General features: G+C 35.6%; 1 protein-coding gene across 1 annotated transcript in view; it reads right to left on the bottom strand.

Annotated features, from left to right (window-relative positions):
* The window catches only part of IMMP2L (inner mitochondrial membrane peptidase subunit 2), a gene marked incomplete at its 5' end in the record, with an annotated part of 478,429 nt that overhangs the window by 104,417 nt on the left and 355,582 nt on the right, over positions 1–18,430 (bottom strand). Inside the window, one exon of the mRNA XM_082492739.1 lies at positions 236–338. Coding sequence (XP_082348865.1) covers positions 236–338 — 103 coding nt within the window. The remainder of the gene's footprint in view (positions 1–235; positions 339–18,430) is intronic.

Genomic DNA, 18,430 nt, shown 5'->3' with positions numbered 1-18,430 from the left:
ACCACTTCTCCTTCCATGTGGGGGAATTAAAAGGAGTCTTTATTCTTTTTATAACAGCTAAGAGCAAACTCAATCTCTGCTGACCAAGATATTTTATAAAATCTAATCATTCTCACAAAAATAATAAAAATACAATCACAATCAATTCATACTTGCTGTGTTGCACAAATGACCCAGGATACGTGTGCTGCTTTTTAGTTGCAAAGTGTAAATGATACACAGTGAACTGACTTACCGGGCCAAAAGCATTGCTGTCAAAGCTGTGTCCATGGTGGTCACCTTCCACCCAAATATGCCCATGTGGAACTTTCACGTACTTCTTTTTGTATCCGATGGTTCTGCAAAGAATTGCAAAAATGGCTAATCAGTTAAAAAAAAAAAATCTACAATGTTTTGTTAGGAAAATTCACATTGTTTTGGAATTTGGCCATCCAACACTTGGTTAAAAAAATGCACTGAAGTCCTTTAGACTTCACAAAGCTACTCAAGTGAAAATACACGACAATTTTGTATGAGTTAGTTGCACTATCAGGGCAAGATTACTATGTTATTTTGGCACAAATCACATGACAACAGGGAACAAGAGACCTTTTAGCTAAATATAATTAAGGGATTCTTATTTCCATCTCTGTGGTAAAAATTCTTTGAACCAGCAGATTTTATCTTGGGTAAACGCCAGTGGACATGAATGCAGGTAAATGCAGTCACATAAAGACACTGTACTGAGAATGCTTTTCTTCTGGGGAAGTGTTAGGTGCTCATCAAAAATAGCCTGGCATATCTGAACTGGCCTCAGATTCAGAGCTTGGATTCCTGTAATGCTTAAGTCCTGGGGGTAGGATTTCTTCAGCTGTAACAAGCCAAAAAGGATAAACTTAAAGGAAACCCCTAAGAGAAGGCCAAGTACTGCAAAAAATGACACTGATGATTCAAGCCATTCTCCACAGAAATTCCCACTGAAGCGGTGCCTCAGCATGCCCTGATATTACAAAAATTTCAAACTACAGATGAGTCCTAAAGCTGAGGTGCACGGTATGCAAAATTCCTGTATTTAGTTGCTGAGTAGCTGTCTTTTTCACAATTCCAGTCTGCCTTCTACTATACAGTTTTGCTTTCTTTCAGGTGGGATCTGTTACTCTGCAATCATTCATGCAGAGAGGTGATTTTATCACGCACAACAAATTATTACCATGATGAAGCATTTACAGACGGGATTACAGATAGTGATACCTCTTATTTTGTTTTGGATAACCAAGTCTGTCCATAGACAAAAAGAGACTTTTGATCTATCTTGTTGCCTCCAGCTGCTCATCACTTTTCACCATCTGGAAGACATGTTCCGAAAACAGGAGGCAGAAGGAGACTAAGGAAACTAAGGAAAACCAACTGAAGAGAGAAAATCACCTTCACCAGGATATTCAGCTGAACTGTGCAACAGCACTGATCAGGGATGTTCACAAGTCAAGACGGGAAAATTGTTTTTGGTGAGGTTTGTTTGGCTTGGGGGGTGTGTGGATGTGAGGCTGTTATAAGGACAAGCTAATTAATCTGTAGTACATGAAATATTAGATGAATAATGAATCCTCAAAAGTGCATTTTATTAACTTTATTTGACTTTGTTAGTCAAATAAAATTAATAATTATTTAATTTCCAAGTCACAAACCAACCAGAGCTTTTTCAAACAGCTTTAGGGGCAGCTGAAAGGATGAGGGTGCAAGAATTATATTCTAATGGAAGTTCTACCTGTGTTTTCATTGGAAGCAGAAAAAAAGACTCTGATTTTCATCTTTCTTTAGAAAAGTTTCATATCACATGGTATTCAAGGCTGAGTTTCTAAACCATTCCGAACAAAAATGCAAAACTGACCTGAGCTGGTAAATATATGATTTCTTAAACACAAATAATATATAATTTCTGTAATAATTTAATTATGCTAAAAGAGCAATTTATTACTATGCAATTCCTTTGTCTTTTTCTTTTTTTTAGAAACATGGCATACAGTTGGGCAAATACAATTATTTATGGTTTGAGATTCCATAATGCTTTGTCTCACTGATAATTTCTTTTATAAAGTACCATCTGAGACTACATTTTACTAGGCACATGTTTTAAGATATAGGTTCAGAGAAGCTGGCCATTAATTCTGTTCTGCCTGATTAGACACTCTGAAAATTATTAAATTAATATCTTCCATCAGTGATAAAGGCAAACAATAGCTCAAAAAATATTTAATTTTCTCTTCCATTCATCTTCCTGAATATAGAAGAGTAGATTGTCATAAAGTTTTGTACCTTTACAGACTTCATGCCGAAGACTGAATTTCACCCAGAAGGGTGAAAGGATTTGAAAGTTAATTCCGCTGACATGTTTACCTCATAAATGTCAGGAAAATAATATGGCAAATGTCAGTCAGTGACTTCATCTCAGACCAGACACAATCTCCTACCCCTAAATAATCTCCTCCTTTATTATGATTAGGAAATCACTAACAGGAAGGAAAAAAAAAAAAAAAAAAAAGAAGCTTTTGTAGTAAGTACTTGGAAAAAAAAAAAAAAACAACAGAAAGAATTTGGTCTGCACAGACAATTTTTACAGTGGTTTGCAGAGACCATGTGAATATAGAAAGGCTTAACACAGGTGTATAGTGTGTTTTTTAAGGGCTAGCAACAAGAAGATTACAGAGCGCAGTAGTTATCATTGATTCTTTTTATTATTTCTACAACATAGGAAAATTCATATTTCTTTTCTCCTCTTGAAATAACTATCATAAACCAGAAAAATTTGCTGCAATTATGCAAAAAAAAAAAAGTATCTTACAGTGATTAAAGAACAATTATGTACAAATTCTCCTATTGAAAAAAGCAGATGACTGTACACAAGAATTTCTGACTTAGAGGAAATAGACTTAAAATGGATGATGCTAATAAATGTATTAAGGGAATAGGGGAGAGAAAAAGAAATGGGAAAGAAACAGAAGCAGCAGTTGTAATTATCTACTTTAGTAGATAGGACTGATACTGCAGGAATAAATCCCTCTGTAAGCTCAGTAGATAAATGTAAAACTTTCTGCCATTTCATGTAAGTGGTATATAAATAATCAGATTTTTCCCACATGTAGGTCCAATAGAAAATAAAACAAGTTGTATTGTAAACAATAAGTACCAATAAATATCTGTGAACAAAGGAGAGGCAAGAGATTATATTTTTCTAAGACAATTCCTTCAAAATGTTAGGGTAGTATTTACATCGGACAGTACGTAGGGACTTTGCATCACTTTCACAAACCTTCTGCAAAATCTGTCCTGTGGAACGCAGGTGAAATTTGAAAACAAAGTTTTACTTGAGGTTTTCACTGCATGAATTAGTAACAAAGTGTGGCAATAAGCTCATGTTACAGTAAATTGGATCATCCATTACTTAATATTGTTTTTAATTTTCAAGATAATTTCATTGTTGAATTACTCCACAACAGATCAATAAACCATGCATGCAAGCAAACCAGGCTACAGGCTTCAGAAAGTCATATTCGGTTAATGACAGTAGGTTATTTTTAATTACTGTTGCAAAGACTATGCTGACTTTTTTAAGAACAAACTCCCCAAACCTGTAGTTTCCTCTCCTATGAAGAAAGCACAAATTGTTTCATAATCAAAATTAGTCAGTTAGTAACACTGCCCCTCTCTCACATGAATCTTGCAGAAATTAAACACTTTAATCTCTGGCCTAAATTGCAAGGAGGAGACCATGTGCGTGCGCTACATTGACAACATGGCTCTTGCTTTAAATGGACAAACTACCATTCATTCATTACACTAGCTAACCGTTTTAGATAGATGTGCTCAAAGAAAACTATTACCCATCTTTTTGTGCAATCCTCCAAGGCCAAATCACTAACTCCAATTGGAAAACAACATTCTGAGAAGAAGTGTTGACTCAACCCTTTTTCTTAAGGATAGCTTTGCAGGCAACTGGCATCCAATTTTCAGATTCAGGACCATGTAAATAAATAACAATTATATCGATCAATATTTCTTTGAAAAAATAATACACTATAAAGTGAAAAATTACTTTGGAATGCTTCTAGCACCCTTCAACAACAACAGAAACAAAACCTAAAATCCTCAGGCCAAATATCAATTAAAAGCACAATTAGCTCGTCAGGAATTTTACATCAAGTCTTTGTGAGAGGCCTTTGCTACAAAAGAAATGCAGTCAATAAAGTACTGCATATTTTGAAAGTAACGTAAAAACCTATTTTTCTTTCTTAGTTGAGTATTCTTAGTAGTATCATTTCTCTGACTTCACCTGTAATCTTGACCTCTCTGTTAGCTCTCATACATGAAGTATTTAATTAAATTTTGACGATGTCTGAATGAATTCTTAGGAGAACAATTGGTGTAACTAATAATTAACTTAGTATTTGTTAATTTCATATCCAGTTCATTAGCATGAGTTATAATTACTGAACGATCTTTTAAAATCAGAAAACCTCTACTAATAAAGAGTAGTCTTTCACTTTCAGAAATCTACTATCTATGAAATAAATATAAATAAAGACTGTTTAAAACCTCATAGCCTTCCCATTTTAAAGGTTTACTTTAGGAATAGCACAGGCAAAGATATTAAAATACCCAGATTTTGGTACAGAATATTCAAGCATCTGTTAAAAACCATACTCATGTGTGCAAAAAAAAATACTTCAGGTTTTACTGAAGTCTTTGACAGGTTGGTAATAACCACCTATGCTACTGTTGCTCAAACTGTAGATATACTCTCACTGGCTTAAGAAGAGTCTGTGAGAGCTGCTGTAATTTTCTTGATCACAATGTAATGGAATAACATTTATCTTTTTAGTCATTTTTACAGAAAACGGTCTGGAATTCTGACTTTTTTTCCTTACATCTGAGGTACATTTTGAACCTTTGCAAAGGTTTTTTCTCCATGATTTAATAGTTAACAGATGTACTTATATCTATCCTTGGCTGAGAAATAATTTCAATCTTGACAGTCAAAAATGAGCTCTATATGGTATTCTAACCACCTGCCCACAAGCAAGAAAAATCTGCTTTTTTCGGATGTGGTACCAGTGCCAAAGCAAGCAACTTGGCTCAGCTAAGCTGGATGAGGAATGATTGCCTTCAGTTTGATTTGACCTTGAGAAATCAGAAGGTCTCAGCAATCTGCATAACTTTGGGTGTCATCAGGGAACAGACACTGTAGACGATTTCCTCTCTTTCCACAGGAGATAATAAACAGACACAAACTCTTTTGTAAAATTGGTAGCCTCCATCTTACTTAAGAGCAACTTTTTCCAAACAACATAAATTGCTGTATACGGAAGTTTTCCACATACATCCATCTTCATCAAATGCACAGAATGAAAAAAATAGTAAGACAGTCAATTTCAGGTGACACCCAGATCCCAAGACACGAACCTTATTGTAATATATCTTGAAATCGTACTAGTATCACCACAGGGAATCTTCCACATGACACTAAACACCTTCCAGCTCCTAAGAAATCTTTTTCCCTTCCAACACACACCTACAGCCATCTGTGTCTTTTTATTTTAACCCTTCCCTTATACGTACTATATTCCTTTGACCACAAGCTGTTACTTAAGACAGGGTTATGTGTGTGAAGCAACAAAATATTTTTTTTCTGAAGGCCAGGTTACCAGACTATGAACGAGAGTATGCCAATAGGTTAGGGAATATTCTCTGGTTGTGTGCAGCTATTAACCTTTGCCTCAGAGCTGCAATGTGTTTTCCTTAAAAGCTGCAGATCAGTCAGTTATTGAGAGTCCTGACTTTAAAATGTGGATCCAAGCTGAGAACTGGGAAAGCGCTGGAGGAGACCCCCTGCTTGGGATACTGCTTCTGGACAATTGCCAGATCTGCTATATTGAGATGGGAACCCCCAAAAGAAGACACGCCCCAATGACAGAAACGACAGAATCTGAAACAAGAGACTCTGATTTGGTGGGATTGGGAGCAGCCATTAAGGAGCCTGAAATTTCTTTGCCTATACTTGGGCAAATTTTTGAGTGTCTAAACCCTCTAGGTTTCACCTTTTGCAATGAAAGATTTTGAAGTTTCAAGAAAAATGAAGCCTAATTTACTGGTTTCCTCATTCGGAACAGAAATATGATAAAACCACAACCTTTTGTAATAAATAAGCTAAGTAGTTAAAGCAAGCAAGATGCTGAACCGCAAATGGGATCTCTTTTCTTCCCAGCTAAAGCATCCCTACCAAAGTGATGCACCAGTGCAGGTTCCTATGACTCAGCAGTGCTAAGAATAAGTAGAAATCTGATACGTAAAGTACGCGAGATGCTTGTAGCTGTTTTATTAATTAGATAATTTCTCACAAAGCATATCGTTCTAAACAAAATAATTATTTAGCCATTACTTTCTTCACCAGCTTCTTCAAAATAGCAGTTAATCACTTTTAAAATATACACTATTCATAAAAATTGCTGGATTTCAACTTAAAAAGCAGTTTAATTAGATACTGATATTTACTCTTTTTGCCAATTACCTGCTGTGCGAAAGTTAGTTAAATTTTCAAATGGGTGCATCGTGTATTGCATCAGATAGCTTTTAAAATGTTTTTGTATCAGATGGCTATACCACACTGAGTGAGGTATACAAACACGATTATAACACTACGTTGCAGGAAAGTGCTATGCAGCCAATTAGAGAATAACATTTCGAAACCAGAACAAATGTAGTCATGCAAAATTTTGTATTACTACTGCAGCTGTCCTTTATATGGGTTAATAGAACTAAGATCTCATTTTCACCAGGGCTTTCTTTATACTATATTGGAAGAGCAATGAGAACTGGGGATATTAATTCTAAGGGCAGAGGATACCAATGTGATAACCCAGTTTGAAATCCGCATAAGTACAACCCTCCGACTTTCAGGCAGTAATTCATGCAGTGATTATTGAATAACTCACTACTAATTGATATCTTAAGCATGCACTGTTATTTCCATTATTGTATGTCAAGATGTGCTTTATAAATAATACTTGCATGACAAAATAGTTTATATTTTTATTATGTATTATAACTAGGGAAATAATAATTATATAATAAGAAACATGGCATACGGTTGGGCATATGTATATATGGGCGTATGTATATATAATGTATATACATATATAATGTATATATATATAATGTATATATAATATAGGGAAAGTTAGAAAAATACAAAAATATATCCTGTACATCCATTTGTATATTAACAGATTTTGCTTTACATATGACCTGATGAACCACTTATTCTCTGCAAGCTTTATTCTGACCCGTCTATTTTTCAACTACCTATTTTATACATACAGTTAAATAGATATATGGAAATACACGACCCACATCACATATACATCAAAATAAAATCCGGTTTCTTAAGCCATATTACTTTAACTTCTGACCCCTGGCCCCATATATTCTTCCTCAAGGCACTCCTCTGCTACCTTAAAATCTGTCTGGTTATTATGAACACTAGTTTGGTCATCTCACTTTTTCTTAAGGCACACAAAACTACCGCTCAATTAATCCACAACAAATAGATTAAACATGTTTGTCTGAACAGCAACTAGCTATAGAAACAAAAATTGAATGAAAAAAACTTCTAAACACTTTATACAATAAAGTTGATAGTTCGTATAACAATATTTTTAAGTCAACGCTATTTACAAGTCCAGACCACATCATATTATTTATACTTGTTTCATTTTTCAGTATATGGCAGCATTGTTGTTACCGTATTTGGATGAAAGTACTGCAAATAATACAGATGAATATACAAGACTGCCTACAAAACCTTCTATTTAATTAAAGAGATTCATCAGATATTGCCCTCAAGTCTTTCTGTAACTGAGGATTTATTCTATTGTAAAATAACCGGTCTTTTGTCATTCCTAAATATGTCAACAATGTTAAAGGGTTTTCTACAAAATTTCTTCCACTTATTCTAGCAGTCTAATCAAATAAATGTACTGTTGTGCATATTTATCTAAAGTGATAAAATGGTTGAAAGGACATAAAATGATTGAAAGGACAATGAACAGGACAGCTCATCCGGTAGAGATATTGGCCTCACTACAGGCCTGAAGTTCACTTGATAACACCCCATTTTGTACCAGACAGGCACTGTAACAGAGAAGAGACTAGAAATAATTATGAGAGAAAAGATAAGAGAACATTGCTTATGAGAATCACAGAATTTATGGGATCATTGCTATGAGCAAAGGTATCCTTGACAGATCAGTTTCCCAGCAAAGGATGGTAATCATACTCCTGAATCCAGATATATTTGACCAAAACATATGAAAGACTTTGACTGCAAAAAGGAGGAATCATTGTCTCTATTTGTCTTAACATCACATAATTTCCCAGATAATTGCTCAAATTTCTGTTCAAGGCTAATTTCAATGCCATTTTTTTTTCCGGTTTTGTTTCTTTCTTCCTTTCTTTCGTGGATTTTCAAAATATCCTCAAAACATTCTTAAGCTTTTTAATGAGCAAGCAGCTATGGAGCTGCTGTTTTCTATGTTGTCCTGGTTTGAGCAACACAAGACTAATTTCTCTTCTAATACTTGGGAAAACTGCACTTTTAGAAGACTCTAGCATCTGAATTTGTGAAAATATTTACTTTATATATGTGTGGGTTTCAAGGTCTCAGTGGCCAGGTGCAGGGGTGAGGAGGAGCGAGGCATGAGCACTTGACCCAAGCTGGCCAACAGGATTATTTCATGCCATCAGTGTCATATTCCCTATAAATTAGAAAGTTTGCTGTGAAGTTGGCTCCCTCCCTTGATGGCTGCCATCCTGAGAACTTTGTGCCCAGTGCCAGAACCCTGAGTCCTTCCCTTCCTCTTGAAGCCGTAGCGCTCGCAGTGTCCGACGCTTACTGTCCGCTGCTGGGAGTGCACAGCTTCCTGTGGATAGAATTGGCTGAGTATAATCTTTGCATATTCTGTATTGGTATTGCAATCAGTGTTGGTTCTTTAGTGGTATCAATGTTAATTATCTAATCTTATTCTATTAAATCTGCTTATACTTGAGCCTCTGGTTTCCTTGGTTTTTTCCCGATTCCCCTTCCCAGGTGGGGAGGGGTCATCGGGTGACAGAATGATTGTCTAAATAAATTGTTATGGGTTTCTCAAACTATAACATATACGATCAATGTTCCCGACACAATATAACCTTTATCTCAATGCCCTTCTCCTTCATGTATCTCTTTCCAGAGAAGTTTTTCACAATTTCCACCACTCACTAAGAATTCTTCCCACAGCTATAATTTCATTTAATCTTGGACGATAACTATATGAGTTGATAACATTTCTGCATTGTATTTTATTTTCTGTACACATTCTACTCTGTCCTTTAAAGACATGCTGCATTTCTAGGGCCTAGATTTTGCCCCAATCGATACTTTTATCAATATGCATCACAATGGTCTGTTCCATAGGTGCTGGCAAGCACTCTGGGCATTGATTTAGGAGAGCTACAGCTACAACAAGTTGTTTTCTAGGTCTTGTGAACAGTAGAGCTGTCTGTAGCAGCAGTGTCAACCAGCAATGCCAGGGGATCTGGATTTTAAGGGAATAATTTGTCCTTGGGTAAAATTTCTTAGAATTCATTTGCAGTGACTTTTCATGATTCTCATTTCCAGCCTCACATTGCCTTTCTGTATTTTTTTCAACACATCCTACCTTCCTTCAGAAACTATGTACAAGACCACTGCAGGTCACCATGCACGTAACAGTTAGCAGCACAGGAACTTGTATCTGTTTCTGAGAGTTTTGCTTACATAGTCAGGAGGCATAATATTGCTTGTCCTGCAAAGCAGAGCTCATTTTGCTCCCACTGCTAAGAACGATCGACTAACAGTAGCTTCCCTCCCACAGATGGCTTTATCCCTTTTTCCTGTAACATCTGTGTGTGGTTTTGTTCTCGTGCCTTCTACACTATTGCCTTCATATGCTGTGCCACTTTCTTTTCCCTGCGTGTGTTTCATCTGTTCTAGCACTAATAGGATTCTCATTTTAAGATCCCTTCCGCAGCAGCTCTCCTCAACCCTTTCAGGAAAGTATAATTTTGGTGAATTTTTAATTAAAATATGGATGATTTCTGCTAACCTGTATTTGAAATCACACAGATGAGCTCAGAATCTTTTTTTGTTGTTGTTTTTTTCCAAATTAATTAAACCTATAGCAAAATACTGCTGAGGCGATGCTGTGGAATACCTGCACAAGGACCATATTCCTTTCAAGGTCCATATATAACTTGCATTACCACCTCCAACTGTATTGAGCATATTATTATTTAAAATGAGCATTAGAAAATTCCATATTTGATATCAATATGTATTTTGCAATTTGTTCAACATTGGATACTATCTAAAGATAACTGCATATACTATATGTATGTGAATATAAATATTCCTACACACTCTTACACAAATCTGTCACTCCCATTTGTGTTACTTAAACTACTTCATTCTTCTGCTCAGCACATTCTTTTAATCAGAACCATAACTACTTTCAGGACAAATTAAAACAAAAACAAAACAGTAATTTTGTGTTGAAAAAAAGACTAACATTGCATCTGTTTCATTCACTTCATTTAAATGGCTAACCAGCTTACTGATTCAGCAAAAAGAAAACATACAATATCTCATTTTTCCCTACTACAGTCTTTCACTTGTGAATCTGATTCCAACTGCCAACTCTGTGCCCTTTCAAGTTGGTTATGAAAATTATTCAGTTTGTTTCTTTTGATAAAAGTCCCGTTAACAAAATCAGTGTATCATTTCATTACCTTCTCACATTTCTCTACTAAATTATATTGATAATTAACATGACAGATATTTGTTAATATCATTAACAGCTATTAACAATATCATATTATATCATATATTTGACAGGAATCATTTGTTAGATTCATTGTCATTAGCTTCATCATTTTACCAAGATAAAAACTTACTAGTTATTCTAGGTCATCTAAGTAAAATTATCAAACCCTATCATCGCTGTCAAATTGGAAATTTTATACCTGTAAGAATGGGAGGATAAATAGAGACTAAAAAAAAAGGTACTGCTATCAAAAAGATTAATTCTTGCACACCACATCCACTTTTTATTAATATTGAATCATCTGGGAAAATCGCTGGATAAAATTTTAGCTTCAGACACATTTGAAGGAATTGAAGACAATTGTTTTGAAGTACATAGTTAAGATTTACAGTACTGTAAGCAAGACCAAGATTTCACCTGATACAAACTTAATGGTTTGGACTTAATGACATACTGCTGCAATACCTTCCTTCTTCTCTCCTTCAATAACAGATGTAGAAATCTTCCTCTACATAATGCCTATGCCAACCTAAGAAAAGAGATGGTCCAACTTTTTTTTTTCTAAATTAAAAGTTGTGGAATTTAAAAGTTGACTCAGCAGTTAACTTCCAGCCTGTAGAATCTGCAACTCTTAAATAAAGCTCTCTATAGAGCTCTTCTTGCCTGAAGTCACTTTTTCTCCTCACCCAACTCCTCTCCCTTAGCAGTTCTTCTGTCATTTCTACTGCCACAGCAACTGTCAAGGTAGAGGCTGTAGCCTGATCTTTAGCTACCTGTCCTGTGTCCTCCTCAGGGTGGAGGTTGCTGGCCATGCCAGCGTTCCAACAAATGTGCTCTGTAAGAGGAGGAGGTGAGGAAACAAAAAAAGTTTTAAAAAAATCTTCATAAGCCAGAAGGGGAAATCTTGGCATCCACTGCCTTGGACAACCCCAGTGGTCTATTCCTCTTCTGAGGAACTGGCACTTGGCCTTGTTGAACCTCATGCCATTGCCCTTGGCCCATCAATCCAGCCCGATGGGCTCGCTGCAGTCAAGGAGAAAAAAACTTTCTTGCATAGAGGTGTCATTCCAGATTTCTGATGTAAGTATCCCTTTTATAATATGATATTACTGCATTAAAACACAGACAAACCATTCTGGGTGATCATAAATCAGGTCTTTTCTCCTCTCAGAAAGAGCGGACAAACAACTGGACTAGAACCAGTCTCTCTGTTGCCTGCTCTCTTTTTGAATTTCTTCCAATTAAATTTCAACCAGCTCTTTCAATCCTTGATTCACCTCCTGGAGGTTGGCATGGGAACACAAAATCACCACGAGCATGCTTATTGCTTGGTGATTATGGCATTCTCCAGCAATAAGAGTGCGGTCAAACCAGATTTTACAAGATGTTAGTTGTGCTCTTGATTGCATCTAATTTGGTGTCTAGGCGTTGTCTGTCCATGTGTAGCTGCTTGTAACAAAGTACCAAGGAACCACTGGAGTACCCAACCTCTGTATGGGCCAGATGTGGGACTGATGGCAGCAAGTCTGCGTTTAGCTGAGATTCAGATGGTCTGGATTTTACTAAACCCGTGGAGCCTGAAACAGGGCATACAAATGAAAGTTATACAAATGAAAGTACTATTGAAGCACCAGATGTATATATTTAACATTGAGCACAATCTAACCAGTCCTTCTGAGGATGACAACATACTTGCTCACTGATGTAAAAGGGCCTTTCAAAATATCTTTTTAAGTTATCTACTCCACAAAGACTCTAGAACAACTTACTCAGGACTGAGAAAAAGTAAGATACATGACTCTGCAGAGCTTAATTAATAAACAGTGAAGAGAGATTCTGCAGAGCTTCTCATGTCAGAATAGCATTTGCAACTGCTAAAAGAAGTTTTAACACATCACAAAAAACAATATCCCATCTGGTTTTTTGGAACCTTGTAAGAACAGCAGCATTGTGAATAGCTGTCTCAGTTAAAATCAAATTCCTGTAGACCTGGAACTTCTAAAAGAGTCAGGCAATATCTCTGACTAGCTCCCACTGTAAGAAATAATCCCCCACCCACACACCTCTCACACAGAAGCTAATTGTTATACTTTCTTTATTGCTTAGCACTAACTAAAGGCATTCAAATTTCCTAATCTGCTTTAGGCAGCACATACAAAATGTGGAACCTCAATAAGTGCCTTCAAGTGGTATTTTTTTTTATTTATGGAAAGGGGAGAGTTCTTATTCTCTGCACAACGGAAGCCTGAAACTTTACGTGTTTCCTTCTATTAATATTTGTTAGGAAAAAATATGAAAAGATGACTTTTATTACTTTTCCTTTGAAAGTGTATTTTCTTTTGTAAAGGACAATACTATCAAAAAGATAATTGAGAAGCTTGCCAGTAAGCCATAAAATATATTAACTCTGTATTATTAAATACATGTATATTTTTATGACACAACTTATGATTATGAGTTTTAAAACTCCCAAATATTTCAATCATGTTAAAAATCATAATGATGCTTTTTGCAGAGAAAAAATCTGAAATAACTGATCTAAAATTAAGGAAAAAAAGTTACACAGTGACACTGGTCATAATTTGGGAAAAATAATGGAATCTTAGAACATCTTGAAATTTCACATAACATTCATCACCAGCTTTCCTGACATTTCAAAAATAGACTAAATGCAAGAAAGACGTGGGTTAATTTTTTTTTTTTTCCAATCTTTATCTCCTTCAAGAAAAGCTGTTTTCATAAAAGCTTGGTTTGGATTTAGACTTGCCTGATTTTAACCTGAAAACCTTGCTGCAAAAAAATCTAAAACCCAACATATGGCTTTTGTTAAAAGATATGAGCACATATATGTAGAACAGACTCCAGAAGACACCTACATTTGAACTGGTGATGCGCCTTAAGATTGAATATTCAAATTATAGTTTTGAAAGATTCTCCATCCTTTGAGGTTTCCCATCCCTTCTATATACACAATGAAATTCAACCTAGGCTTATACATCAACTGTATTTTAAAGGATATTTATATTCATGGAAAGTTCAAGTGACCTATAACATAATCTGCAATTGCCAACAAATATTTTTAAAAAGAAATTTCCAGGTGTAAATTTTTTTGAACATTATTAGTGTGTAATGTAGATTACTACTACTGAAATGCCTTGAAACATGGTGAAAGTAGTGCAAATCAATATGCAAACAAAAACCAAAAAACCCCGAACTATAATAAACCAGTTGTGATACAGACTTCTCTGAATCAGCGTTTGAATAATTCTGAAGCAAGCTTTCAGTAGAAAAAATGTGTCACTTTCAGGAGCCTTTATCAGGGAACACTTCTCCAAAATTGCATTTTGGTTTGTATAATATTTCAGTTATTTTTTTTTATTGACCAGCCGTATAAAATCATGTGATTGGAGATAGGTTTCCTTTTCATTTTCATTGGGAAACATCCAGTGAAAGTTACAGATTACTTTATAAAATATGAAGAATGTTTAGCATCTTCTCCATCACAGCTACATTAACTGAATTTTAAAAAAAAATAATTCTGAACTGTATGATACAAGAAAATGTATGTAACCAGGGATGGATTACTGCCTGTCCATAATATGAGCTGAAAATACGTAATTGTTGCTGGACTAAATATTATAAAGCAACGTAATCGGTTCCCATCCATCTTGTCTTCAGCTCACCGTGTTACCTGACATAGATCCCTGTGTCCCTACTGACACTTCACAGTGCCTCAGGTTCTCACTGAAAATGCCCACAGAGCGCGTGGCAGACTGACCTTGACTTCCTGGACATCTTACTTGCCCTTGGGTAGGGAGCCTCCGAACCTCCCAAGAAGGATCGCAGAACCACATAGCAAAAAGCCGAAGTTAGATAATAACACCTATCTGGGTTCCAGTATGCCCACCTTGCTCACATCTTGCATGCAGATGTGTACCTGGGCCCACCTGGAGAGCAGTGAGGCACTGTATTTTCTTTCCCTATTGTCCCCAAACGTCACTGCAGTGTCACATCCCAGGTAGTTTTGGTCTAGAATAAAAAACTATTACCCTCGACAAATTGAAGCATTGAAGGATTCATGTATTCAAGAATTATCCAAGTTGGATTCAAAGTGTGTCTATTCAAGACATTTTGTTCAAAAGTTCAAGCAAGGCAAGTTGGATAAAAGAGTTTTGCTTGAAATGAAACTCTGTCAATTTTTTTGTGTCTGGTACACACTGCTCCAAAGAGACCCCTGAAATAATTTCATGCAGTAGACATAAATTACTGAATAAAAGGACTGAAATCATACCAGTAACTTCAGTTTTCGATTTTTAAAAAGAGGTATCTCTAAACACTTTTTTATAACTAAAGTCACAGGTGCCTAATTCCATGATTTCTTCACAATTCTAATTAAACTCATTAAATAAATTATGTTGGTGCCTTCATGCCTGACAGTTAGTACAAGCAAAGATTGTAGAGATCATAGCACACAACAGCTGGTTTTAATTTCTAGCCAACTGTCTAAATATTAACGCAAGATTCAGGTTCTTCCCCCTATTTTTAATCTTAGCTGAAATAGAAAAATGTGAGAAAAAAAAACTTTTTCATATTTCAAGATATTTCAACTTAAGTACAGCTGTGCGCATGAACATCTGAACATATACACGTTTATTCAGAGGGCAAGCAGAGCCACCTTGAGCAATCTATGTGCTGGATAATTTTTCTCATATTTCCTTCCACTGAAGAATATTCTTGTCTCACACTGCAATCCTGTAAAGCACTCAGCAACTGAGTAATCAGCCAGAGTGACTGGTGATTTCTCTCCCTTACTGCAACCATATATTTACTTTGAGGGAAAAAAAGCGATAAGCATGAATGAAACAAATAGTCAAGATTTTTATTCTTAAAAGGAGACATTTTCTAGGAGGTTTCTACAAAGAATTATTACTACAGAAATAAACAAATATAATTTGAAGTAAGCACCATGCAAACTCTTTTCCTCATATTAGATCTATATCTAAACATAGATACTAATATTTCTTGATATTTATGATTCCAGTATATCCAAAAAGCATACTCATCATTAATCTTTTATGAAAAGTATAAGAAATGCCTTATTTTGGAGTCTGAGCAGCAGTCCATGTAGCCCTATAGTCTGTCTCCAAACAATTGCAAAAGCAGACAGTGCCCAGGAAAAGCATCTTAGCCTGGCTACTCTCCATGAGCATTGAGATTTACTGTATCAGAGATATTTGATCATACATCGTTGTCTACTTCTTTTAGTATCCGCTTATTGATCTGTTATCCATGAATTTGTCTAACCCGTTTTTGAACCTGCTAATACTGTCTGCCTCCACAGTCTGCTGGGGCAACAAATTCCAGAGGTTCACTATCTGTTGTGTAAAGAAATACTTTCTTTTGTCTGTTATAGACCAATCTCCCACCAGTCTCGTCAAGTGCCCCCAGCTTCTGTATTGTGGGATTTGATGTACAATTCAGTCCATGCACTGCCTTCGCAATTTTTTAGACCTTTTGTATTTCTCCCCTCAGCCTCTGCAAACTGAAGATTTCTTGTGTTTTCAGTTGCCAATGTTAGGCAACTGCTCCATCAACATTGTTTTTGTTGTTTTTTCTCTTTAACCTCTCTCTACGTCCGTCTTTAAAATCATGTCTCAAGAAGCAAGAATTGACAGTATCCTTTAGGGGGTTTATATTCCTAGCCTGTTAAGGCAGACGTATATTTGCTGAATATTTTGTTAGGTTTTCAGCCTTGGTATTACAATTCAGACCAACAGTGGAAACCTAATAAACAGAAACGATCAATTTAGGAATAGTGTAGTATTTTTTAGAGCAGCCTACTGTTTGCCACATGCGCCCATCTTCAAATATTTTTTCTGAAAGAGCTCAATTACACATAGTCCAGTATTGGACAATAGTGAAGAAGTGCTTCATGGAGCCTAAAAAGATTTAGAAAGCTGATCTTTGCTCTTAGGACTAGATGTTAATAATAGCTTCTTTTTTTTCTCACAACACTGGAATTTCATATTGCTTTGTTAACAGGAAAACCCTGCAAAGCAGTAAAAATTTCAAACCAAAGATCCTCAAAGAAATAATCTGAATCACCTACAAAAGGAAAGGGCATTGTCCTCATTAATACTTCCACAGCATTCGGTAACCTCACAGCACTGAGTCAACTGATGTCTCATTTAACTGGTGTATTTCTTCCATTCTTCTTCTCCCCAAGTATGTTTTCCCATTTCATGTTACTAAAACAAGAAAATGTTCATTCAATATTAATTCTTGAAAAACCTTTCAGAATTATTCTTTGACCATTTTAAATACCAACAGAGAACCTAATCTTGTGTCTGATCATAGCAGCAACTTCTTTGTCATTGCCTTGTATGTTAGCAGGAACACAAGTATGCTGAACACTTTATTGAGCCATGTATCATTAAGAAATACTTGGCAAGTAGGAGAATTTTTGTATTTCTTTTTGAGCCACAAAGTGTTACACAGGAAGTATTTCTGATTTTGCTTTACATAATCTTGCAATATCAGAGTAGGAAAAAAATAGATATTTTTTTTGTAACAATGGAGAATCTCAGCATGTTGGTATTTCTGGAAAAAAAAAAAGTGCTATCAGCATGATCAAATGGTTCCAAAGAAGTGAGAGTACAGTGACAGGAAGCTACAGAAAAGACTTCTAATCACAATAGCCTGTGACAGACACAAAACTGCAAATTCTTATTTACAAACCACAGAAAAGAAGAAAAAAAAAAAATCAATCAAAATCAAAACCGTTTCTATTTATGATGGCCAGAAGAAATGCATAATTTAGGATCAAAACACAACAAAGTATATGTTCCTAAACATACTTTGAAATGATGGATATCAGGCTCTGCCTGCTTTACCAAAGTGTGAACAGTCAGTCATCACCAAAAGCTGAATCTGAGGTACGTGAAAGAAGAAAAAAGGATCAACATGGAATGTATCACTCCTTGAACATTACTTTGAACATTGACATTACCTTTGTCAATATACACGTTAAAATTGAAATCATGAAAAGCAAAAGGTTCATGAATAAGACTTCCAGTCTAATGACTTGTAGAATTAATCTATTTAAAGATTACAAATTTCAATTTTAGATTGTTAACATCCGATTCCACAGTTTGGTGACTCAACCCAGTGGAAAATGTTTTCAAGTACCCCCAGAAATTCTACTATTTCAATTGCCTTCCTATTTGCATAAGGATGAAACAGATGTCTTTCACCACACTGAGAGAGGAGAACGTTAGCCATGAATAACACGCATAATTAAAATTTCAACAAAGACAATATATATTTTTACGAGCAAATCATGTAGAAAGTTTGCATTTTCTGATTAAAAAAAATATATATCCAAAAATAGCCTGAGTACCCCCAGTGATTTCAGACGGGAAAAAAAATGGAGACCCAGCAGTCTGAATAGTCTGCACTTCAAAAGGATATTTTTTTGAATAAAAAAAATTGCCTGGGACAAGAAAAAATGTTTCCTCCTGATAAGTTTCTAGGCTTATTCAGGGAGAGACTTTGAACCA

Source organism: Vanellus vanellus (genome assembly GCF_965231255.1).
Source record: "Vanellus vanellus genome assembly, chromosome: 1".
NCBI lineage: Eukaryota > Metazoa > Chordata > Aves > Charadriiformes > Charadriidae > Vanellus > Vanellus vanellus.
The sequence above is the reverse complement of the archived record's forward strand: the minus strand, read 5'-3'. Positions and strand labels throughout refer to the sequence as shown.